The following is a 27,891-nucleotide window of genomic DNA, read 5'->3' on the forward strand; positions in this document are numbered from 1 at the left end:
ATGACGGATTTTATGACTCTAATACCCATTCTCACTGCAGCCGCATTGGTACTGCAAAGAATAACACCGCCTAAACCTAAAATTTCTAAACCATATTTTCAAGACGAATATGATTATATTATAGGTAAGTAAATTTTTAATTTAGTATTTGATATTTTAAATTTTAGTGTAAATTTTCGATTTATTCCTTAATTTTGACGGTAGAATTGATTAACAGTATTTTTTCAATTGATATTTTTCATAAAGATGCTGTTTCCGCATCATCAGTTTCCGTAAGATAAAAATACTTTTACCATTTCATAATTGTTTAAAACTTTTCAAGAATTCTATATGAAAACTTGCAAACCATTACATCACAATGGCTTAAAGGTTTTTTTCCACAACAGATTTTCAAGAATCTGTTTCATTTGTAAGTAGTAAGAATTTGCGGATATGAAAAAAAACAGCCAGAGTTTCTGCTTTTTTTTTTTTTTTTTTTTTTTGCATATTAACCTCATTTCAACATTGAATTATATTAATGTAATATTTTAACCTAGAAATTTAATAATTAAATATAAAACTTTCTCACTAAAATTAACGTTATGTAAATTGAAATAATTTTTTTTTTCATTTTTAAAATTAATATTTAAAATTTCTTAATTAATTTACAATGCAACAAGAAGGGTTTTTAAATAGAAATATAAATTACAAAAGTAATAATAGATATTTAGGCCTTCGTTTATGCAATACAAATAGTTTAACTTTCTTGCACCGTTTATGCTTCATTCTAGTCTTGAATATATATATATATATATATATTTAATTAGCATATAATAGATATTATAAAGTAGAAAGATTGGTTTTCGTTTGTTCTTGTTACTCCTAATATTTTACGAAGTTCATAAAGTTTTTATTTAGGCCTATATAACTATTTTGATAAGATCATAAAATGATAAAATAGATATTAAAACGATTTAAATAAATGATAAATATTTAAACTATGCCTAACTCGAATGCTGAACTATAATATCTCATGATTTATCATTAACAATGAATTAATTTTATGTGATATGTCCTAAGAATATCTGGTTTAACATTAGTGTAATTTTTTCATTCTTAATATTCACGTTCTCTCTTGTAATTTTTTCTTTCTTTGTTTTTTGTTGATAAAAATATTCTTTATTGTCGTAGGCAATACTAACCTGTATATCTACCAATCATTTATTTTATTTGTTAGAATTTATTTTAAGTTTTCATTGCATGGTTAACAGGATTTTACGATAAAAATGACTATTTTTAAACTAGACAGAATTTCTCACGAAAAACGTTTTGTCTATTAACGTTTTGCTGTGCATTAAATATTTAATTACTCCGATGCTTTAGATAAAACGTTTTCTTGCTGGATGTAGCAAGATGTAAGTACAAAGAGGAGGACGGCTTAAAACAAGTAAGTTTAAAAGAATAAACTGAACGTTTTAGTTATAGCCTTTAATCTATATAATCATTTAAGTACAACGCGAAAAATACAGCCAAATGTTAACAGAAATTTCCACGAAAAACTTTTCGTAAAAATTTCTGTATCATTTAAAATATTGTGTAGTTTGCTTTGTATCGTGAAATCCTATGAACTATGCAATGAAAACTTAAAGTAAATTCTAATAAAATTAATAACTGGTAGATATACCGGTTAGTATTTTCTATAGACAATAATAAGAGATATTTTTATCAAAAGAAAACCAAAAAATAAAAAATAAAATAACGAACTTGAATATTAACAATGTAAGCATTTACATCAATAGTAACCGGATTTTCTAAGGCTTATCATATAAACCTAATTCATTTTATGTGACAAATCATGAAATATTACAGATTAAGCGTTTAATAATTTCTGAATTTATTTTATTTACGGCAGTAATAGGATTAAGTAGTAAGCACTCAAAAAGTGGTATTAAATTGATACGTATGATTCTAAATATTATTTTTTCTATTAGTTCTGTATATGGACTTTTGCGAGTTGCTTATTTTGAACAGAGCATACGTTTGAAAGTCAATTTAATTACGTATAGAATCATTGTTTTCTTAAATGCTTAGATATATTTCATTTATTATCACGTTCATATTTCATGTGAGCAGTTACATGATAACTGAAAATTCCTAGAGGAGAAAATCGATTTTATTTTTGAATTTATTCGATTTTGAAAATCATTTTTATGTTTACATTCATAGCACGTGTTGATTTTCAGAACAGATTAAAACAAAGCGAATATTCCAGTTTTGTATATCATTTCAATTTATTTTTAGATGTTGTAAATGAAATTTTAGGGCGGTTATATGCGATTTTTTTCAGTTCTTTTTGTGTTACCAGTATTCTAAATCAGTTCATTTACAATATCATATTAATTTTTTTTTTTTTTTAGCTAGACAGTTTTAAATGTTTTCAAGTGCCATTAGGAAAACATTAGCACAACGACAAAATACAAGTTTGAAACTATGTCAATTATCATTAAGCTATACTAAACGTTTTAAACTCTATTTTGTAAACTTTTAGTACATACATTAAATTAACATTGTATGTACTAAAAGATATTATGTCTTTTCTTTATACTTTTTTCCCACATCTCGTATATTTGAAGTAGTTTCCAGTAATTCATAAATAGTAATTCATTTATAAAACTCATCTTTCGTTATATAAATAGAATATATAAAATTTTAAAGATAATAACTTTTAAAATTTTATATATTCTATTTATATAACGAAAGATGAGTTTATATTTACGAAAAAAAATCCCAAAGAGAGAAAAATATTTAAAAATTAATATAAAAAAAAAGTTTGAAACACGAGAAAATAATTGATGGGAAAAATAAAACTTATCTCTTTGAATCTCTCATTTTCAAACGCTTGAAAAATTTACATAAAAACGTAAAATATTGAATTAAATTTATAAATAACTTTTAATAAATGTAAATAATCTTATAAAATCTTTTTACATTAGTATATATTCATATAAATAGAAACGATATTTGTACTTTTTTTTAATCAAATTAAAGTTCTAAACTTAATGTCACACGTTACTAGTTTCGCTACATTAAGAAATTAAAACTAAAAATAAATATATGAAAATTAATCTGACACTCTAAAAACGATAATTATATTTTAAAAAATAAACATATATTGAAAATCATGTCGTGAAATGGACCAATTTCTAATGAAATCTTTTATTTTATTTAAAATTAGGATTAGTATTATTAAATTTGTATTGAGAATTATTACAAACGATGTAAATTATGAAGTTATATATGCATTAACATTTTATTTATATTTTCGTACAGAAGTTATGACTTTCTTTTTCATACATTTATTATGAAAAACTATCATAAATGAAAACATCGATGTGGAAATATTTCATGGAAAAACAATAATTTAAGATATTAAGTCTGTGGATAACATATACCAGCTTTCAAATCTTATGAAAAAGGCAAGTGCTGTCTTATTCATAATAACGTTCGTTTTATTGCGCTGTTCCTGCATGCCAACTGCATAATAAAGAAATATGAAAACAGATTGGATTGGATTGATGGTGCAAGGCAACACATTTGGTGATCGACCAAATGTTGTGCTGCCAAGGGAGACTTTTCTACCGAAAACTGCCTCTATTTTAACATTAAACATGCGAAGAAAACCGGAAAACTCCACATTTTCACCACTTGGAAGGATTAAAACACTGAACAACTGCGAGTGTTCAGTGTTTATCCATTTGTCCACTGGTAGACACAATATGAAGATACCTGATGCAAAGTAGAACAAGTTTATGTCAAAAAAACTTAGCAGCAATACTAAGAACAACAAAAGAATTATTGTCACATCGTATTCCTTTTCTTTCTTTTTGTTGAAACTATTTTTAATACGATTTAAAACAAAAATTTTACACTTCTAATCTTACATAAATTTAACTAAATTTATTCAATAATTTTAAAATGTATTGAAAACTATTTTATTATAATCATATTTATGTAAGATTACAAGTGTAAAAATTTTATTGGTTGACAATGTGTTTTTTTTAATGTGTATTTAACGTTAAAATAGAGGAAATTTTCTGTAGAAAATTCTCCCTTGGCAGCACAACGATCACCAAATGTGTTGCCTTGCATCATCAATCCAATTCAATCTATTTTCATGTTTCTTCATTATGCAGTTGGCATGCAGGAACAGCACAATAAAACGAATCTTATTATGAATAAGATATAAGAATACCTTTTTCATAAGATTTGAAAGCTGGTATATGTTATCCACAGAACTAATATATTAAATTATTGTTTCAAATTACTCATGTGTATTGAAAGACTTGATTTTATCTGTTCTTTAAGAACTTAATTTTTAAAATAATATTTAGCTAAATAGAAAATTAATGTTTTATTAATACAATTGTTTCTCTATTTTTATGACTATTAGAAATGAAGATATATTTATAATTAATAATTAAAAACGTTTCATAAGCAATATGAAATATCTATGAAAAATGTATATATATGCATGTTTATTTCACATATAAAAAGATATTTGTGCATTAATTTTCATAATGTATACTATTACGTAGGATTTTTTTACGTGTGATATTAATTCGAGTCACAAGAGTAATTGACACACATAATACTTATGACCTACAGATATGGGTTTTGTAAGTGTTTCGTCTTACTTTTACACGTGTATAATGCTGATACATTAATTATAAAAATTTTAATGTACAGAAAGTAACGTTACGTTTTGTTCAATAAATATTTATTGATATTTGGCTGCAAAATCTACAAATTGTTTTACTTTGATCGAATACTGTTACTTCTATCAATTCGTTTCATTTCTTTCATTCCTTGTTTATAATATAATGAATATGAATCTATAATAATTAAATTTATGCTATCTTCAGAAGCATTTGTCTTTTTGTATCAATGTGCCAATTGCTTTACTAGAAATATATAGGATAATTATATCAACTGTATGATTTTAATAATTACAGATAAGTGGAGTAGTGACAGTTCAATGATTAACTCCATTATTAATTTTGCAACAATTGATTACGTCCTTACAAGTGCGAATTCTTTACGATTATTAAAATAAATTGCTTTTATAACCTTTTGATTTTTGACTGTTGTGCAAAATCCTCTTTAACTTGCGACATTAAACAATGCACTTTTCTATGAAATATGTAAAGTTCAATAAGATATTTTAAAAATAATTATTTACAAATTTATTTAAAAAAATTTCTATTCTGTATCTCATGAAGCATGAACTAGTAATTAGAACGCTTTAAATATATCCTTATATTGTAATTAATGTAATTTCAATATATTTTCACTGAAATAGAAAAAGAATAGATTTGATTTAACGAACTCTATCCCCTTTTTATATACGCTAGAGATTACACATAGATTTTTCTGAGTATAGGCCTATAAATAATTTAAATAATATTAATGGAAATCACTACATTCTTATACAGTATATGTGAAATGTATTTTTTTTTTTTTTTTAAGTATCGTGATTGTTTAACATTTAAAAATTTGGCATTCGCTTCATATTCACGTGTGTTGCTTGGTTACAAATACAATGGTATCTTTAGTTACTAAATATATTTGGCACTTTTTTAAATCCAATAACAATTAGTAATAATATTTCGTGCCTTTTATTTATTTCATTTAATTTTAATACTTTTGCCTCGAGCGTCAAATACATGTGGAAAATCAATCTTTGATTCTCGAGGCATGTCCTTAGAATATTTATCTTTTCATGCTCATCCATTCGATTGTAATATATGGAAACTTCTGCCATTACTGAACAACAGAAAGAAAATAAAATACTGTTTTTCCTAAACTGGTAATATTTATATAAATAAATGGAAAAAAAAATTTATAGCTAATGATATATATTAATGTGCTGATATTATCTCAATTTCTTTACATAAAAAGAATTTAACTTGGCTTTTAAAACTGTGTCATTAACTGAAAGTAATTTTAATAAAACATAGAATTATTCCAAAGTTTCATTCACACTATTTTTTTTTCCATAATCGCAAGCACAATCAAACAGTAGGTGCAACTCAATGACATTCTGTTATATATAAGTTAATTCATATATTTACTTTATATAATTTTGTTTTATAACAGAACGAAAAAAATTTTATACGTGCTCTTACAGCATTTGGATCGAATTTTAAAGTATTTTTGTCCAGCATTATGCTTAATTAAGATAAGGAAAATGCTGAGTTATGCGTTAACCATTATTGAGATCCCGTTATCCTATGGTCAAAAAGGGGCAATTGCTGGACTCCCCCATCCAAAAAATAATCTTTTATAAAAAATATATTTCACCAAAAATTCTTCTGAAGAAAATGTCTGAAATCAGCACTATGGGGTCTCTAATTTAAATTTGCCTGGGATCCATGAAGTTATAACGCGCCATTGGATCTCGTTATATTTTTTAAAATAGCATCTAAAATTTGAAAAACTTTTATGAGGAATAGTATTATAAATATAAAACGCTTAAATAATATTTCAGTTTAACTTTAATTGCTCTTTAATATTTGATTATTCGTTTATTAATTTCAGTTGGTGGAGGCTCTGCGGGGGCGGTTGTGGCCAATAGATTATCGGAGGAGCATCATATCTCCGTTCTTCTGCTAGAAGCCGGAGATGAAGGAACTATTCTGTCAGATTTTCCTATATCGGCTTTCAACTTGCAAAAAGGTCCATTCGATTGGAAATACAAAACCGAACCCCAGACTATTGCGTGTCAAGGTTTAAAAGAAAAGGTATGCGAACATCACGAGAAAGAATTCGGTACGAGTGAAAATAATAATAATAATAATAAAATAGGAGATTGACCGTTTGATAGTAAATCAGAAGTAGAACATCTTGCTCGAAATTACAATTTTCCCTCTAGATTTAAATCGGAATTATGAAAATTATGTTAGTGGAGGGGTATTAACTTTTATCATCTTATATTTTGCCATAGGGTTCTAAGAAATGGGTCATACCTTTAAAAATTTTGCCGACGGGAGAAACGAAGATGATAGAATTTTTAAGCTTTTTAAATATACATCATCATTATCGATAATTAAACTTGTTGACGTCATAAATAATAAGCTTAATGATATTGATTAGTTCGGTACAGAGAATATTAATCATAGTCAATTATTTAAAGGAAAAAAAAATTACTAAAAGACATGACACACTATTCTGTTAATGATATTCATTATTCATTTACTACATTAAAAACTTTTAATATAGGATTTCCCTAAACAATTCGGGAATTTTATAGTAAATATGGTTCACATATAATGACTTTTACAATTAAAAAATAATTAAATTAGGTTTGAAGAAATAAAATGATTCCTTTTATATTAAGAATTGTTTCACGAAATACATTAAAAACAATTGTAATGATTAAAGGAAGAATTTTTCTATATTTGGAAATATAGAAAAATTTTCCTAAAAAAAATACTAAAATGCTTGAAGTATCTAAAAACAAATTTAATGATACTAAAAACTATTTTAAAGGGAAAAATAAATAAAGAGATTTGATATAATTCAATTTACAAAACAGGAAAGTTTCTTACAAATAGACATTTTCAAACTTACGAATAATTGTTTCCCATATAATACAATTATTTATAGTAATAGTTAAGAGCTCATCAACCTAAATTACAAATTACCCAGATTATACACATTAAATCTCTCTTCATTATATTATCTTAAAATAGAATAATATTAGTTGTTTATATTTAGAGAATTGAAAAATAAATAATATGTTATTAATGTATAGACTGAAAATGATTAATCTTTTTTAAACGTTATTGTAAACAAGGAAAATATTGTTATATCATTAATAGACTTTAGTTTCATTCATAACAATATAGCATTCCTCACAATAAGAATGGAGAGTTTGTATTGAATTTTGTAACTGTATACATTGGACAAGCAAAGAAACAAGGAGGAGCTTCTTGTGTGACGTTTTCTGTTTTTTTTCGATCTGAAATTCCATGCAAAATATTAGAAAGTTAAAATATATAATAACAGTTTAAACATATCTTATAATTTCTTAATATATGTTCTATTTTGTTATGAACACAGAACCATTGTGTATGTAGACTAATAAACATTGGCTCCATTCTAATGCTGTGAAAAACTATTATATAAAATTTATGATAAACTATTTTTATATGGTTTTTATTTTTGTGAACTCAACAGAGTTGTCGCTGGCCTCGTGGGAAAGTTTTAGGAGGTTCTAGCGTGCTTAATTTTATGCTCTACGTAAGAGGTAATCCTAAAGATTATGATAAATGGGCCGCTGAAGGAGCATACGGTTGGAGTTGGAGCGATGTATATCCGTATTTTATCAAGTCGGAACATCAAACGGATCCAGATTATGCTTACAATGGTAAATTCGACTTCTACAATTTTAAAACATTAAAAGTTTATAAAATAATTGCGGAAATTTGTTTTAAAACGCTTCATTATAAACTGTTTTAAGTATATTTAAGCAACGAACTAATTTTTGATGTTATTTGTTTAAGTTTCCTGAATTATTGTCAATTTAGTGTTTTTCTTTACTATGCTAAAAAATAGTTAAAATAATTTACTGCTTATATTTTTAATTTTAACATTTATTTCATTCTATATTGTTTAATATTAACATTTTGTTTTCAAATTCTTCAACTATATTTCTATAACTTAAAAAAATAATTTATTTTTATTATTATTTTGTCTTTTTACTCAAGGTTATCACAATATTGGTGGCTATCAGGCAGTATCTACAACCTATTCAACTCCTCTTTTGCAATCATTTCTAGAAGCTGGAAAATTATTGGGTTATCCTGTTATTCAAGATGCTAATGGACCAACACAAACTGGTGACAGACATTATTCCGGATTTATTCTAATAACAGGGTGGTCCATTTATATCTCGTAAAACACATCCAATTAAAAAACGGATCGGAATAAAAGTTATTTATTTTCGAGGAACGTTTTCAAAGTCCCTGGAATACATAATACATAACTTTTATTCTGATCAATTCTGTGCATATATTTGTGTTGTAAGGAACATTATAAACGGACCATTCTGTATATTTCTGATAAACATATTTACATTAATATAACATGATGATATATATTTTTTTAAAGGCGATGAATAATTTTAACTGTTATAACAATTAAAGTAAGTACATTTTAATAGATTAATATATAATCTCTATATCGTTATTTTAAATTTAGGGTTTACGCCTGCTCAAGGTACTACATATAAAGGTCGAAGATGGAGCACGAAATCTGCATTTTTAGACCCAATAAAAGATAGACATAATCTTGATATTGTCGTTAATGCTTTTGTCACTAAGGTTGGTAAAAGTAGAAAAAGAGAAATTTATTATTAATTAATATAATTAATAACTTAATCTTTGGTTACTTCATATTAAACACGCGAAGAAATGTATCTTTAACACTTTTTTTAATATAAAGAAATGTAAATTTCAGGTTCTTTTCGATGAGACGAAAACAGCAAGAGGTGTTCTTGTCGATAAAGGTGGACTTACCACTCTTGTACGTGCAAGAAAAGAGATCATTTTATCAGCTGGATCCATTAATACTCCTCAGTTGCTGATGTTGTCGGGTATCGGTCCAAAAATGCAATTAGAGAAACATAACGTAAGTGAGAAAACTTTATAATTTTTCATCAAAAATTACATGATACTAATTCAAATTACAAGAATTTTAATACATAGCATTTTACAGTTGTTAGAAGTATTTCTGTGTTCTTACAAAACGTCCTATTTCCGTTTGAATCCTTGAAATAATCTTCATTTCATAATTAGGAATTCCCAAGGGTAATCCTTTGTAAATTCACCTAAATAGCTACTCTAATATCATATTGTATAAAACATACCATTTTAAGGTCAATAAAACGTTTTAATAATTCTGTTTGAATAACGAAAACAATAAAAACACTGTCGTATGACCTATATCATACGTCGAAAATCGATATGAATATTTAAAGAAAGTTGAGGTATATTTATAAAAGTAGTTTAATTATATCTTTATCTGAAGTTGTTCTTATTTAATTTATAAGTAAATTATAAGTTAAGGAAGATGTAAGCTTATTAAAAAACAGTATTTACTTCTTATAGACAAATTTAATCTCTGCTTATTAGAAAGTAGAAAAAGTAATCGAGGCCGACGTACTGAAGGTCTTTACTATGAAACCACAACAAATTAGGTTGAATGATTATTAATCGTGCAGTAGAACATTGTCGTGATTAGAGTATTTATTTAAGATTTTAAAATTAAAAAAAAAACCGCATATATGTATAATTTTAAAGTCTTTTTGTAAATTATGAGTGATTGACCTAGTGCTGAAGTCCTACTTGAAATACTGCTAGTGGAATAATAATATCTAAGAATAAGATACTAAAAATAACAGTACTTCAAGATACGCCTGCAGGTGTTCATGTATGATACTGTTTTTATTAACTGGTTTTACATTCATCCGAAAATTAAAATAAATTAATGTTATACTGATGCATTCGTTTATTACTGGGAAACACTCTTATCGTTACCAGGTAAACATTTTTTCCCATGTATTTTATCGTTATTCCCATCCTTTCAGGAAAAAAATTACTTATCATCGTCATTATTATCGGCTTAAAAACAGACAATCTAGTTTATCCCACGTTAAAAATAAACTTAAAATAGTTAAATCATTTTTATCATCTAGGCACTTCGAGTTAAATGTAGATTATCCTTTTTTTTCAATTTTGTTTTATAGGTGTGCAGAAAACTAAAAATGGTTCTTTAGTTATATCATAAACTGTGTGTTATTTATATATACAAGTATAGGAAACTATACGCTTATATAAACCCGAATGATAAGATATTAATTGTGCAGCCATCCAACGTAGTAATGGATTTGTTTTGACATTTTTCATGAATAACTGTGAAATACATTATGACTATTTTCAATTCTATTGCATAGCATTGTGAATTATACTTATAAAACGAGTATAATTTTTTAAAATTCTTTTCTTCATCTTTAAATCTCTGGTTTCTAAGATATTGATAAATTTTCTTACAATTCTTCTACAGAAATGTATGCAATAAAGAGGGGGAAAGCTGAAACAACACCAGTATAATAAGTCGTATTAATATATTAAGTCTAACGTAGACAAAAATTAAACACAATTAAATAATTTTCCATTATTGATAAATCTTTTCCCTTTTCTGATCATTACTAATTTTTTATATTAAATATGATTTATACAGACACAATTACTGATTGGATCTTTGTCTCAGATTTTACAATTACGAATGAATTCAGGTAACTGCTATCATTTTGTTTTGCTCTAAAAATGTTTGAGTATCCCTCATCTATCACTGGATATTGTATAAAATATATTTATAAGATAATTATTTTCTCATGAATATTTATTACATTCAATCATCTAAAAAAATAAGTCATCATGTTTAAAGAAATTTTCTCTTAATTTGCTTTGTTTTAGTTGTGCTGATCGTGATTCTGAATAATAATAATAATAATAATTTACTTATATCAAGTAATTTTATGAAAGGAATTTATAAGCACGTTTATAAAATTACTAAAAACAATTATTTCTATAGATTAAATAATAATTTTACCGAAATAATGTCATTAACACAATTAAAAACCGTTCTAAATCATCATTTTTTTAATTATTATTTACAAAATACCAGAGACTTTTTAGACAATAGTAATAAACAACCTTTCACCCTTTGTTAGAAAACTAATTATAGAATCGAAATTTAAATTAAAAAAATTCCTGTAAATGATGGTTTTTGCCTTCGACTGCAATGTTAATAGTGTTATTATATTAATATATGAACCGAATCTTCAGAAATTGATGCTTGATACTGATATAACCCAATTTTTATCCTTCTCTACTTTTTATATATCTAATTCTATCAATTCTATTGTTTGTTTTTTATTCGATTGTATGGAATTGCATTCAAAGATACTATTCAAATACACAATTGAAAATCTTTATTTCATCTCTCAAAAAAAAGAAAGAAAAAAGAAAAATAATTCATTCAATGATAAGATATTGTAAATGGTCAAATTTCTTGTGCTGATGTCCTTTAGATCATTCTTCAAGTTCATTCTGTTGTTTAGATTTACGGATTACGGTAATGATAATTTTTTTTAATGAGGAATTTATAATGTGTTTTATACATGCAGATTAAAATGTTAAGTCAAAAATTACGTCAAAGAACTTTTAAGGTGAAACTCATTAGGGTATTGGGCGAATTTGAAAATCATAACTCTAGATCTAGGAAAGATTTTTAACCGATTAGTTATTGGCCTTTACTTTTGCGATAACGAATCTTTAAAACAATTCATTAATTGTTATTTCCCTGCTTGCTAAAGACTTTAGCCATAAAATGCAATGCTAATAAGAATCAAAGTAGCCTGTATGCAACTTTATTTTGCTTACGAAATATCGATCGTTATCACACTCGCTATCCTGATTCATAAATCTAAACGTATCTTTCTTAAATATCTGAAATTACACCATTATATTGCTTTTATAATTCCGAACAAATCTTTTAATCGAAATTTCATTTTAGGCTATAGTTTTCTTTTCTTTCAAACTTTCAGAGTTGATAAATGATTTTATCTCTGCAATGTACACGCGATAGCAGATATTTTATAATGCCCGCTGTGGTAATAACATTAAAGTGACGATAAGCGGATCAGAAGATAATAATGGAATACAAGATGCAACTTTTATACAATGCAACTTAAGTTCCTTGTTATTTTTATTATATTTATACTGTTTTACAGAATATAAAATATATAAAGCATTCATCTTTAAACGGCAACAAAACCGTACAATAAAAACATCTTTTTTATTGTACTGTTTTATATACAGTTATGAATACTCTTACCAGAATGGTATTGAACTTTAACAGGACGTAAAATATCCTGTTAAAGTTATATTATACTGTATAACATAAAGAGACTATTATTATATCAAATAAAATTGAGTTGTAGAATGAATTTACTTGTTTAAATGACTCTTTAAGTCAAAAGTAAATGAGTTTAGGTCATTGTGTCGACTAAATTTACTCGTACTGTAGATGTAAACTGTAGAAAATGTCATTCATTATATACTTATAATCAAATATACTATAAATTTCTATATACAAATAAATAGTATTTGTAGAGAATTAAATTCTATATGTAATTCTAGATTCCAGTGATTGCTGATTTGCCAGTTGGTAGAAATCTGCAAGATCATATATTCGCTTTTGGTATTGAATTTACTATTAAATCTAACGTCAGTCTAACGTTCGAGTCGACTTTTACAGTAGATAACGCCAAAAGATATCTGTTGAAAAGAGAAGGTAAGTTAATCTTATAATTTTTATTTAAGGAAAATGTCATTATATCATCTTTTAATGTTAACTCTACTCATGTAGATAATATTATTATTAATAATCAAACTGAACGTATCCTGTATTTTACAGTTGGTAGGTCAAGCGTCAAGTACTTTCTCACAAAATGGTTCAAAATTTTATGTCGAAATCTAAATAGCGTGAATGCAATGACAGATGTAAAAATAGGTTTATCTGGCATTTCACTTAACAAAAACAACAATAAAAAATAAAATATTTCTTTTCCTTATTCACTTATTAATATTAATTATAACAAAAGTTAAACTTTCTTTTAAAATGCAATCAAATTTTTAATTCTTCGATGAATTTACTTTACATTCTCTATTGTTAAAATCCTTGGAATGTCTTTAAGAGAAATGGGAACAACAATTATCCCATAGAGTAAATAATTCTAATAAAATCAGGAAAAATATCCTTCGATTGTAATCATATAATTATTATTCTTCGAAAGATAAGATTGCTATCGCCTGTAGCAATAAAAAACAATCGGTGCCAGTTGATGCTACTATAATAACACGAGCGAAAGTCTAGATTTTATTTGATTTTTTCTCTTCTTTCGATAAATAACGTTACTCCATTATCGTATATTTATCACGGAATTTTACGATAGGAAATAAAACATTCTATCAATTAAATCTGTGCAAGTGTATACATATAAAGATTTAATTAATAAGATTATAATCTCTTCTTGTACTTTAACTATATTTATTCAAAAAATATAACGTGTACAGAGAAGAAACGAATGCGAAAAGTAGGGTTTTACTTTAATAATTGCTCTCTACGTTATAAAAACTTCTTTTTTAAGACGGTAATTAGAGTAAAGAAACGATAATTAAAATTCTTTTATGCAATTTTAACATTATTTTTAAAAATAGGTAAAAAGGAGATATTTATAGATGAATTTAATTCACAAGTAATGCTGAAAATACGCTATGCGACAGTTTTAAACCTTAAATTTACTTTTAATAGATGAAATTATAACCAATTAGGAGACATTTATTACGTAAGTTAATTGTAATTATTAAAGTGGTAATTAATTGTTATTAAAAATATAATGACATCTTATTTCGTTCATCATTGAAACAGTATTTTTTTAATTTTTTTCGCATTCTCTCGCTCTGCATTCTAATATATTTAATGTCTATAAAATATGCATCAGGTATAAGAATGTTCTAATTCAATTGTAGCAAAACAAGATATCGACTGTTTTTCTAATTGATTTTTATACATTTTAAATATCATTGAACTATTTATAAATATACTTCTTACAAACGTTTCGATAGCAGAATAATGTTCAAAAGTAATGCAGTTCCTCAAGTTATATGCATAAATTTTAAAATAAAAACTAAATAATCAATTTGTTTAATAAATAAGCGTTATATATAAGTTCATTTATATGCGTTAGACTTGTAATCGAATTTATAATTTTTTTTAAAGAATTTTTAAATATATTGTTGTCCAAATAATCTTCCTGCTTCCCTATAAAGAACTAATAAAATATATTTTTTAATTTAACGTTTAAAACATTGTGAAAAATTACCTTAATGCTGATTAATGGGCATTTTTGCCCATTAATCAGCATTATAATCAGTTTTATAATTGTTTAAATATATACACAGATAATTCACATCAATGTTAACAGATGGCGCTGCAAACTATTTTTTATTCTATAATAATTTTTTTATACTATATTAATTAATATAATTAAAAATAATATATTTTACATTAATCATTATATATAAATACTTTAAGGTTTTTATAAAATAATTTAATGCTATCTATAATTAATTTAATAACGTAAAATTAATTTTTATATATTTAAAAAATAATAAAATTTATAACCGATAGATGGCAACAGCTGTAAATAATTTTAAAATTTTTAAATTAAGGACCATGGACGTCTCTGGGAGGAGTAGAAGGTTTCGGCTTTGTAAACTCAAAATATAATAAACACATAAACGATTATCCCGATATAGAGCTGCATTTTATCGGTGGATCTATGATGTCTGATCACGGGTCGGTACAAAGACACGTTGTAGGTGTGCGGGAAGAGGTGAGAACATATTCTATTTAATATATATATTTCCTTCTTAAAAGTGAACTTGCAATCCGAGATACTTCCGTAAATAACGTTTTTTCTCATAAAGATACGCTAGAATAATTGCGAGTTAGGACAACTGATGATACTTCACGTGTCGCTGGTTGTCCTTCCGCTTTCAATTATCTAATATATATTTTTTAACACGTTTCAGATTTGGGATGTAAGATACAAACCCCATGCTACCAGTCACACTTTTGGGATTTTACCTGTTCTTCTCCGTCCGAAGAGTAGAGGATACGTCACACTTCGTTCTGCTAATCCCTATGATTATCCCTTAATCCAGCCAAATTATCTAACTCACCCTGAGGACTTGCTAACTCTAACTGAAGGTAGATAAATTAATGCAGAATAATTTAAATCATTTATAAAAATATATAAGTAAAAGTAATAAATACACACCAATAGACATGTCCAGAATATTGATGGAAAAAGTCGCTTCTTATGCATAGAAATTCATACATTTCATACATTAATACCATAAAGAAACTCTAATTAGCACTAAATACGGTAATTTATAGCGATCTAATCACTGAATTTAACAAGATAGCAAGTTAAATTTTGTATTAAAAAGACTAAATTTATTGATAAATAAGTTTATTTTCTAAAGAAATTGTGCTTAAGAACACAATTTCAATATAGGTTTGTTGTTCGATTTTTGATGTTTTATATATTATTTGATGCAATTTAGGAAAATTGTTATAAGTTTTTATTAATTTTATCATGTTCTTAATAAAGAAAATCATGTTTTATCAAATTATGCGAGTAGATTCAATGTAGAAAACTCGTAAGAGAAACCAATTACAAAGAGAAACCATTAATTATATATCACAACTTAATTATTTGAGTGTCTTGTGACAACCCGTCGCTTTACGTACTTTAAATTTCAATGTGATATTGTTTATATTTTCTTATTTTTATTAAAAATATAATAATTAAAATCTCAAAAATGTAGTTTAAGAGTGACACGACCCTTCATTCATGCGTACTGTCATACGACCTTGACAATTATACCATACGTTCATTGAAAATAATAATTTACGTTACACGTTTATGTTATTTTGAAAGTTTAATAATTTATTTTCTATCATTTCTTAGACTAAATAAATTATTAAATTATCTCTAAAATTGTAATTTTATTCCAAAAGTAATTGAGCAAATATTTAACTGAAATTAAGACAATTTTACATGTAAATTGAAACGGTAAATATAAATAATTTTCTTATTTTTACAGTTTTGTTATTATGCAAATTTCTCTTACGTTCATGTATATTTTCATCATTGGAAAGGTCGCAACGGGCCACAGTCTTATGAGAATTATCTGAACCAGATTTAGTACATGGAAAATTCAACTGTCACTTGGCTGAACTTTTATGAATTCTTTCATAGTAGCAAAATATATATATATATATATATAATTAAAAGAGCTAGCTAGCCTCGTACGTTAAAGACCATTAAACATGGCTGAAAGATTTCTCCAGGTGAGGCCAAATCGCTACAAGGAGTTTTATAGAAAGAGTCTAAAATAGTTTGTCGGCCGTGCTTATGACCTTTACTCTACATGCTCCGTTTCCAGCTTTAGTACCATTGAATGTGGCGATGGTTCCAAACTGCTCGATTCTCGTTAGTTACAACTGATCTGCCTCTTGTATACTGTTAAGAATGTAGAACATCATGGATTTTGAATTCAACCCTGGAATTCAGGTCACGATTTCTTTAGTGAAAAACGTTAATTGTGCTTCAAATGTATATCTCGATTATATTAAAATCGACAAGTGATCGTATGACATCCATAATGATATGTAATAGGAATAAAAATCTAATAGAGTGAACTTGAGAAAAAGTCTAATTTAAAATATTATTTAAGAAAAATGATTGAGAAAATTACATATTCGCACATTTATCTGGTTTTAAAACAATTTTATATTCATATTGAAGATGATAACGATCATATATACAATTTACTTTAATCCGTTCTCTTTGTATTATTTTTACGTAGTTAAAAACTATTGTTTGATATAGTTTGTTTTTAATTATAGGATATAATTTTATAGCCTATTCTACAGCAAGATATATAATTAATTGAGAAATATTTTGACATGTTAAATATAGAATATTGTATTTTTGGCATCATACAAGAAACTAACAAGAAATAGCGTTTTTATGTTCCTTCTAATAAATAATTTATGATTTTCCTTTAACTATTTTTTAAAAATTTTATTACTTCTTTTATTATCAAATTATTTTAAGATAATGTCAACCATTTAATAATTATTTTTACTTAACAGGTTCTGTGTTATGATTTAAAGAAATTCTTACATTTATTTATTTTCAGAATACGTAGTATTGTTTAAATATTATTCTGACTTAACCAACATTTATAAATATTTTTACTCACGTTAAACAATGGCAATTAAATAATTTAAATCTAATTTTGCTTCGTTAGTATACGTTCGTGTATTATTTATTTAGCTTTATTGATGCGCTCGATATAATTTCGATGATTCATCACATCTCGCTCTTAACCTAATATTCTACTTTCTCGAGAACATAATTGTTGACCTTTCACGACTTTTGCATATTATGAATAATGTTATCTATCACTACAAGTAATTATTTCGATTTTCACAAGAATTCTTCATGTTTGCAGGTATGAAAATAGCATTTACTATAGGAACATCTCCAGCATTTGATAAACACGGACGACAGATATTAACAAATGCAATGCCGGGATGCGAATCCTACGAAAGATGGGGAGACGAGTATTTTGCTTGTTTGGCTCGTACGTTAACAAGCACAATCTATCATCCTGTGGGAACGTGCAAGATGGGTGCTCTAAAGGATCCAACTGCTGTAGTCGATCCAGAATTAAGGTAATCTATAAGTGAAGCGTATCTTTATATTATGTACAAATTCTGAAGTGGGAAGGCTTCGATATCCTGACAATAGATTCGTAATTCAGAATTATAATAATGATATTAAATATGAACTAAATATTTTAATGCTGACAGATTGACAGCTAAATAAGTAATGCTAGAATAATTCAGGCTATTCGTAATGTAGACATTTAATAAAGGTCAATCGTGAAATTTTGTAAGTGGTAATAGTGATTTCAAGTGGATTTTGAGTGGCCTAAATAGTACATGCCGAGAAAAACTAATTAATAAATATTTCGAGATAGAAGAGAAGGCATGAACAGAGAAAATATACTAAATTCTGATAGAGAAACTGGCCAAGTTTGCTATCTTTTAATAAATAGAATAGCGCCTTATATACCTATAATATATTTACTTCCAATCTAATTAGAGCTATCCCATATATAGAAATATGTTACCATCCGGACGTAACAATTTTTTCTTTTTTCTTTTTTTTTTCCTCAGAGTAAAGCATGTGAAGGGTCTTCGAGTAGTGGATGCTTCTATTATGCCTGCAATTGTATCAGGAAACACAAACGCCCCGTGTATCATGATTGGAGAAAAGGGTTCTGATCTGATCAAACAATCTTTACGAGATTATTTTAAATAAGTTCATCATTATTTTTGTATTAGAATTTTGTAAATAAAATAAATATTGTCGGTTGAATATATTGAATTTCTTTTCGTTTATGAATAAAAATATAAACACACCCCGTAAAACAGAACAGATAGAAACTGAGATTTTGAACGTAATTACATTACGTTAAAACTCGGTTACATAATAATAATAATAATAATAATATAGTAAAAAGTAAACTCTGTCTGTGGGACGTTATCAAGAAAATTCCGTCCAAAAGGAACGGTTGGTCAGATTTAGGTGAAGTGCAGGTATTCACGTGTGAGTGTCACGTGACGCTCGTCCCATAAAAGTGGCGACTTTTAAAAGGTTAATACAGCCAGACAGAAATGACTGACTTAGTTCCTCTTCTACCGGCTCTTGTGCCCTTTTCTGTTTTTGTATACTTTAAACTGACGGATTTCTTAGTTCCTCTCACAACCGATCGTTTTAGTCAAGAATATGATTACATCATCGGTGAGTAAACGTTACTTTCATTGCTAGAAATTTTAAAAAAGAGGCGTTTTAACGTGAGTAATAATTATCTTTAATGATCTGTAACGTTCCATAGAATAAGAAGAGTAAATTAATGTAATTACTTTCTTAAACAGACATGTATACAGAAAGGGATTATATTGATTTTGAGAATAAGAAAATAGATTATGAAGTGTATATTTGAAACAATGTATACATCTTTTAAGATAAAAGATTCTAAAAACTTAAGTTTTAATTGATAAAATTATTTTAATACGTATAACAAACGGAAAAATTTAACACATTCCCCCCCCTTTGAAGGAGAATTTATTTTTCATTTAGTATTAAAAATAAAACCGTTATTGTACTTAAAACTTAATAAATTTTTAATCTTTCAAACACAAATTTATTAAATCAAATATTTTATTTAAATTTATATTTCTTAAAAATAAAGAATTGCTTAAGTTATTTAATTATTTACCATTATAGAAATTGTTATTGTTATTATTAACTATAATTAAATATCAAATATTTATTACAATTTCCACTTTTTTAATTTGTAATTTTTTTTTTTAATTTCAAGAAGTTTTTAGTTAAAAATAAATTTTTGTAAAAAGCTTTTGCAATATGATTTACAATAGGATACAATTGTATCAATCTATTTAAATCCTTTAAAAGAAATTTTTTCTAAGGAATTCCTGTAAAACATTTTATCTTGAAGCATTGTTTATTGAAGTTTAGTTTACTAAATGTTATTGCACATTTAAAATTAATAAAAACACTTTATACTTGTATAGAAACAACCTTAAATTTACTTATTTACTCAGAAAAAATTCACTAAACAGTTTAAAGAAATATAATTTACGTTAACAATTTTTACCATAATTTTACTTCTTTTTCGAATTTATTGACTCTTAATTGAATTACATCATTTTATAATATATTATCATCAATTAATAATCATAAAAATTGAAGAAATATTTAATTAAAAGTCAATAAATTATGTTAATTTTGATATTATCATCAATTATTTACATAATTGTTAATTGATGATAATATTACAAAGGGATGATGCTCAGTTAATAATAAGATGAAAATAAAATTTTACATAAATCTCTCTCTATATATATATTATGTATATAATAATAATAATTATTATTTATTTAAAGAAAATAAATTAGGCTATGGTTACAGTAAATAAGAGAATAAATATAAGAGGATATGCTAAATTTAGCTGATAGAAAACACGTGACTAACATTACATAACATTAGTTAGATTTTTTTTATCATATTTATTTTCCTTATCTTTTATTTTAATCCTGTGCAATAATGTATATAAGTGTCAAAGTTCAAAATATATAGTGAAAAAAGCAGTTTTAAATACAGTTATTTATTTATTTGAAAGTGTATATAAATATTTGTATACTTAAAATAAAATGTAATAAACTGTATAAAATTTAAGTATTATTAAATATTTATCACGCGTACTTCCATTTAAATTTAAAATTTCGTATCATTTTCTAAAATTTTAAAGTAATATTTTAAGAATTTTAAGTGCAATTAGCAGCTTAAAGTAATAGTAATTGTAGTAAGTAGCAGCAGTTGTAATAAATAAAAGATTTTTGTAATTTAAACAATTTAGAAAACCGAATTTTAATCCCTTACGATCATTAATTTCGTATTAATTTAGAAATATTCGTGAAAAAACATTTCATATCTTTTCTAACTTTATTCTGAATGTAATATGAAGGCTTACAGATGTTTTCCTCAGAGAGCAGGTCATCCGGTTTTCGTGATAACCTTTTAACCCCGACCTTACCTGATTTGCAATACTCTTGCGGGAATGAGACACTATACGTAGTCTAGACTATCGTATGTATCGTAATCATAATACGTAAGAATTATTACAAATTCTTCCAAAAATGGATTAGTTTATCGAGTTAATTTGTTAAATGTAGGAGTATAAAAATAATATACTGTATACACGAAATTTTCTATGTCGCCTTACAAACTGACATACTGGTATAAATATTAAACAATTTTCTAATTAATTCTTTAAATTTGTAGTTGGAGGAGGATCAGCTGGTGCTGTTTTGGCAAGTAGGTTATCGGAAGATCCGTCAGTAACTGTTTTACTTTTAGAAGCGGGGTGGTCTTGAAAATGGTGCTACTGATGTACCGCTATCTGCACCAACGTTACAATTAAGCCCAATTGATTGGGCTTACGAAACTGAACCTCAAGAAGCTTCGTGTTTTGGACTAAAAGGAAGGGTATAAAATAGTTTATTGGTCTACAATACATTTTTGTATAGTATATAACTTGTTAATTCAATTGTTTTTTAAGACTTTGAGCCTTTATGCTTCCACTCCAAGCATAAAGGCCCTATATCATTAATATGAAAAATGTTCTGTAATTATTACAGAACGTTTTTCATACTAAGGGTATTAATTAGGTACCAAGTGAGTAACTTAATATTCAATTTTTTGGAGATAGTCTTTGCCTTGGAGTAGTATAATATATCATCAATTGACATACCCCTAGAAAAATTACATTCAAAGTCTTCATAATTCTTCATTATGCAATAAGTTAACACTTCTGTAGAATATTAGAACTATTAATTTACTTTTTGGTAATTTAATTAACAAAATTTTTGATAAATTTCATCAGCGTTCAAAATGGCCGAGAGGAAAAATTTTAGGTGGTTCCAGCGTATTGAATTACATGTTATATGTCCGAGGGAACAAGAGGGATTACGACAATTGGGCAAGAAAAGGGTGTTACGGTTGGAGTTGGAACGAAGTCTTTCCTTATTTCTTGAAATCTGAAGATAATCGTGATCCCAGCCTGGCTTTTAATGGTGGGTGTTATGCTTGAATAAAGAAATATATTTCAATAGCATATCATTAAGTAAAGAAAGAAACATTAAATCACCTTGGACAATAAAATAGTTTGATAAGTTATAATATCCGGATAATAAAAAAAATAAATGATATTGTAAACAGGAGCGAATTCAATGTCTTCCTACTATCCTACTGAACTATATAATTTCCTATTTTTAACATTTTCTAACAGCCGCAATCTTAATTTTAAAAATTCTATGTCATTTACACATTATCATGTATTTTTCGTAAGTTACATCAGTATCGTAAGTTAATAATGCATTCTATTTAAATTGGATAACTGTGTCAGTTATCCAATTTAAATGGAATTTGAATAACATACTGTCTTCTACTATAAAATATAAATTAAAAATTAAATTGATACTTTTATCCGTTTAATAATTTATAACTTTAACTACATAAACTTAATTATTAATTAATAAGAAAAATAATTACGCAGGAAATTCTTTTATCTATTGTTAGTAATTAGTGATAACATGTCAATGCCAGAGATTTCCGCATTTATTCAAATTGTAATTAAGCTAATGCGACTAACTTTCTTTAATAGTTTTTATATTTATTTTTCTTCCTTATTTATGTATTTGAGATAAAAAAAAACTGATAATATGGTAAATAGTTCATTGCCACTTCAATTATGACACAATATTATAATAGTTTAATATGTATACTAGATTAAATTTGATAAAAATAAACGTATACTGACATTTCACGTTACTTTCAGGTTCATTAAGTATTTACTGAATGATGCAAAGTAGGTATACTCGACTAAACAATCGTGTCACTCAGTCAATTGCTTGTGCATCAATTTTATTCGGAACAAATTGAATTTTTCTATTAATTTTATAAAATTTAAGACATTCTCACGTCTATATTATTATTTAAAAAGCATAAGTTTCGACCTGAAAAATTTCAAATAATATTCTATCGATGATAACAGCTTAAAAAGAAAACCCATTGTTTCGTTTGAATGTATATAGTTGTATATTCGTTTCACTTCACTTATTAACCAAATATACTTAATTTTAGATTCTATAATTTAAATATTTTCTTCTGTAATTTATAAATTCACGAGTAATTCATTTCGTTCGATCAGGATTTCATAATACTGGAGGATACCTGACAGTATCCTCTCCGAGTTTCGCTACACCTTTAGCACACTCCTTTGTAGCCTCTGGTAAATATTTGGGATATCCGAATGTCGATATCAATGGAGCAATTCAAGCCGGTAAGTGTCTATTATATTCACAAAATAATCAAATTAGAATATTAAAAAGTAATAATTCTCTTTTTAGGTTTTACAATTCCTCAAGGTACGATACGTAGAGGCGCACGATGTAGCACTAGTAAAGCATTTCTTCAGCCTGCTAAACATAGAAGAAATTTACATATTGTGATATTGGCTTACGTTTTGAAGGTACAAATTAAGGTTTTGATACGTTTAGTTTTATTCGTTTTTAATAAAATTTTAATGTCGTGCAAAGCATGAATTAATGAAGCATAAATTTGACTTTATTTACTCATATAAATAATATTTCCCTGAAATATTTTCAATTATAGGTCTGTTTTTTTTTCTTTTTATGATGATAGATGCTTCTATTGGAAGTCTATTTTCATCGTTTATGAAAAAAATATTCGTTCAGCTTCATTTATTTTAGATTACTATTTAAAAATTAACTTTTCTATTATCCTGATCCAGATTCAAATATTTGTTATTTTTAGAATAAAATACACACGCAGAAATAATAATAAATTCTATTGTTTTGATAACATTCAAAAACTAAATTCAAATTCTAGGGCAAGTAATTCTTCCTCCCAACTGTAAAGGGTGGGAGGGAGTTTTTAATAGAAATGAAGAGACTGTATTCGTTGCTCGACTTTTTTCAGGATTTTAAGTAAACTAGGAGAATTAGAACATTAGCATTACAAAGCTAGTTTTGCACACAATAGCACAACGAACATTGAAATCTATTGTAGTAAGAGGAAGAGAAAAAGGAAGTAAAAAATACTACATAATGCTTTCTGTTATGGAAATTTGCATAAAACAAAATCACACACAGTCGAAATAATTCTATAATTTTAAAGTAATCTAATCGAATGTTTTATTGTTTTTTAAGTGAACATGTTTAATGTACTGTACTTTAATTGAATAATTTTTAATGTATTCTACTTGAATACTTTTATGTTTTTTGCCTGTTCGTGTAGTTTCTATTTCTTTTTTCTTTTGTTTCAGTGTTTGTTTTATGGATATTTACTCGTTCTGTTGGACGTTACTAGTTGCAAGTATAATAAATAATTAAAGTTACTTTATATCAAGACGGAAAAATGTAGCATTGTTATTGAAATAATTAAGATATAAGAAGATATAATATTATAATTAGAAAAATAGTGTCGTTTACATCTAGTCAAATTTTTGGTCTGGCTATTAATGCGACAATTTATTGCAAAAAATTGTTGAGCTTCTCATAATTAATGTTTTTATAGATACTGTTTGATCATACGAAGAGGGCTAGAGCCGTACAGTTTGATAGATTGGGCTATATCCATACAGTGAAAGCTAGAAAAGAAATTATAGTATCAGCAGGAGCTGTCAATTCTCCTCAATTGTTAATGTTATCAGGCATCGGCCCTAAAGAAGAGTTGCTCAAACACGGGGTAAGATATATATTTTATCAATTATTAATTTTACTAACTTAGTAGTGACCTAAAACAAAATTTATCGGTGTAATTAAAGATACTTGACACGATTCTATTCGACCGTATCAAAAAAATCACGACAACAATTAAAGAATGACACATTGTGAGTTTAATTACTAATGACCCGAGAGAGTTAAATCAATAATAATAATAAAAGCCTAAATTCAACTTTGGTTTCTAGGTCATTATCAAACGTGACCTCTAAAAATAGGTGAAAGGATTTCTCAGGAGGAAAATTCCTCCTGAACTTTTATATTTAATTAAAATTTGTTCAAATGACTATTTTACAGATTCCAGTAATAGCTGACTTGCCTGTAGGATTAAACCTTCAGGACCATATTTATCCACAAGGAATACATTTTCTAGTTGACAAACCAATAACTTTAACTGGTGATCGATTAAGGACGTTTCGTAATTTTGTTAAATTTAGTATCGCTGGATTAGGTAAGCATTTTTATAACGCTTGTTTTTTATTTATTTTTTAATTTGGTACACTGCCATAATTAGCAAGAGATGACCATTCCCCATAGGCAATGTTAATAAACTGCACTTGTGTGAGTTCCAGCAGCTTAATTCTCTCAATGTAGACGATTTATTGTAAATCGTAACGTACTTATTTTCTGAGTAAATGAATATTAATATTACGAACTGTTGAGAAGCTTTGGTTAACTTTATTTTAAATTATATTCATTTAATTCAATTAAAAAGTTTGTATGATGATCTCTCTCATGTTTTTTTCGATATTTATGTAGATTTAATTATATATATTATACAGTGTATTGACCATTAACATTAAAATACAAATTAGCGATCAAAGAAGAATCTATCAAAGCAAAACAATGAGATAAAAGTTATGGTTTCAGGTCCGTGGGCCGTACTGGGTGGAGTAGAAGGTCTGGGATTTATTAAAACAAAGTATGCCAATCAAAGCGACGACGCTCCTGATTTCGAGATACACTTCACTAGTGGTTCCCCATCATCGGATGCGGGACAAGCGTTTCGCCATATTTTGGGACTAAAGGATGAAGTATGTATTTTATAATTTTACGTTTCGTTAATTATATTTAGTAATTATTTATCGTATTTCAGGTCTGGAAAAAATTGTATGAACCTTTCTCCTATCGCGATTCATTCTCCTTACTTCCCGTAATGCTTCGCCCTAAAAGTAGAGGATACATTAAGCTTCGATCTGCGAGTCCTTACGTCCCTCCCATTATACAACCGAGATACCTGACTCATCCTTACGACATTGCAACAATGGTTGATGGTAAGAACGAATCCTTTTCACGCCTTTCATTTTGCCATAAAAAAAAACTAGAGCTAACTAAAAATAAACTTTTAATTATTACACGTTTCGCATTGACCTCATTAAAATATTTTTACAGCTTTGAAAATTTGCATCGCCCTTTCTCTATCGCCTCCATTCAAGAAATACGGAGCACGCCCATTTCCCGTACCTTTTCCAGGATGCGAACATTATGAGATGTGGTCAGATCCTTATTTGGCATGTGTGTCACGTTCCTTCACGTGTACACTGTATCATCCTGTAGGAACGTGTAAGATGGGAGCACCCGATGATCCCACAGCTGTTGTAGACCCTTTTCTCAGGTAAATATTAGGTCATTCATTGTTTTAAATTTCATTATTACTCTTATACTTTCGTCTTGTAATTTTTATTAATTAATTCCTGCCTTTTTTATCGTTCTTATAAATTATTTTACTGTTTAAAAATTTCACTTTAAGACATTCAAAAATTATAAATTTAGTCCCCTATATTCTTATTTTTAGATTAAAAATAATTATTATAAATCCTAATTTTATTTAATTCGAATAAATTCCACGCTTAAATTCCTTGTCTAAATGATTTCTATACCTCTGTGCATGATATTAAACATCAGGCCTACTTACGTAAATTTCAAGTTTTACTTTGTTTGTTCTTTCAAACATTACTCATCATTCAGTCTGACCTTAATTTTAAACCTTAACCCGTCTTACCTTTGGCATTGTTTGTTGTATCCTCTGTCTCGCCCCGTAGATAAATCATAAGAGGTCATTAACAGTTTAATGATCTTTAACGTCTGCTTGCAGAGTGAAAGGTGTACAAGGTCTAAGAGTGATTGATGCGTCTATAATGCCCGAGATCGTTTCTGGAAATACTAACGCTCCTGTCATCATGATAGCAGAGAAGGCTTCAGATATGATTCGGAGTATGAATTCCCTGTATGGAAAGTGAAATAATAATGCAAGATGTTTTAAAAAATTGTGTGAAACAGTAACCTTGTTTGGAATCCGGAGACTTGTTCTATGAACATGCAGTAAGAGGAAAGTCTAAAAAACAATGTCTTCCTGTTAAACTTCTTTACTTATACGGGTCAACATAAGTCAGTTGTGTGTACTTGTCATTTTTTCATATTATTATGATATTGTTTTAACTTATTGTAAATAAATTGTTGTGCCAATAATATTTTAGAGATTACTTTTTTAATTTAAATATGAAAGGAAAACTAAAGTCGTAAACATATAAAATATCTTGAATTTATTTTTTAAAATAAATTAATAAGAGTACAGTTTCATTCTCTAATGGAATTCTCTTCAATTCTCTAATCCCTTACAAAAACTATTGTAATCAATGCGGTGCAACGAAACATGGATCCTCTGACCTGATTGATGAGACTCGTGTGTACGTAGCATGAAGATGGCGGAACTAAAAAGAATGACGGGTCGTTAGTGATGATTTTATTGTT

At 26.9% G+C, this 27,891-nt stretch overlaps 1 protein-coding gene across 1 annotated transcript; it reads left to right on the forward strand.

Moving 5' to 3' along the window:
* On the forward strand, positions 1 to 27,511 carry LOC136972332 (uncharacterized). The gene is given in 23 exon segments (XM_067266887.1): positions 1 to 124; positions 6,577 to 6,779; positions 8,218 to 8,407; positions 8,748 to 8,879; positions 9,241 to 9,362; positions 9,499 to 9,669; positions 13,245 to 13,398; positions 15,339 to 15,502; positions 15,702 to 15,879; positions 18,198 to 18,420; positions 18,928 to 19,063; positions 19,423 to 19,555; positions 21,620 to 21,699; positions 21,701 to 21,823; positions 22,221 to 22,410; positions 23,547 to 23,678; positions 23,746 to 23,867; positions 24,935 to 25,105; positions 25,438 to 25,591; positions 26,011 to 26,174; positions 26,237 to 26,414; positions 26,533 to 26,755; positions 27,236 to 27,511. Coding segments are annotated over 23 exon segments (3,612 nt in total). The 3' UTR covers positions 27,381 to 27,511.
* Positions 27,512 to 27,891: the final 380 nt, after the last annotated feature.

This window comes from Centruroides vittatus, unplaced genomic scaffold (assembly GCF_030686945.1).
Source record: "Centruroides vittatus isolate TY-2023 unplaced genomic scaffold, ASM3068694v2 contig_290, whole genome shotgun sequence".
In the NCBI taxonomy this organism is placed as follows: Eukaryota; Metazoa; Arthropoda; class Arachnida; order Scorpiones; family Buthidae; genus Centruroides; species Centruroides vittatus.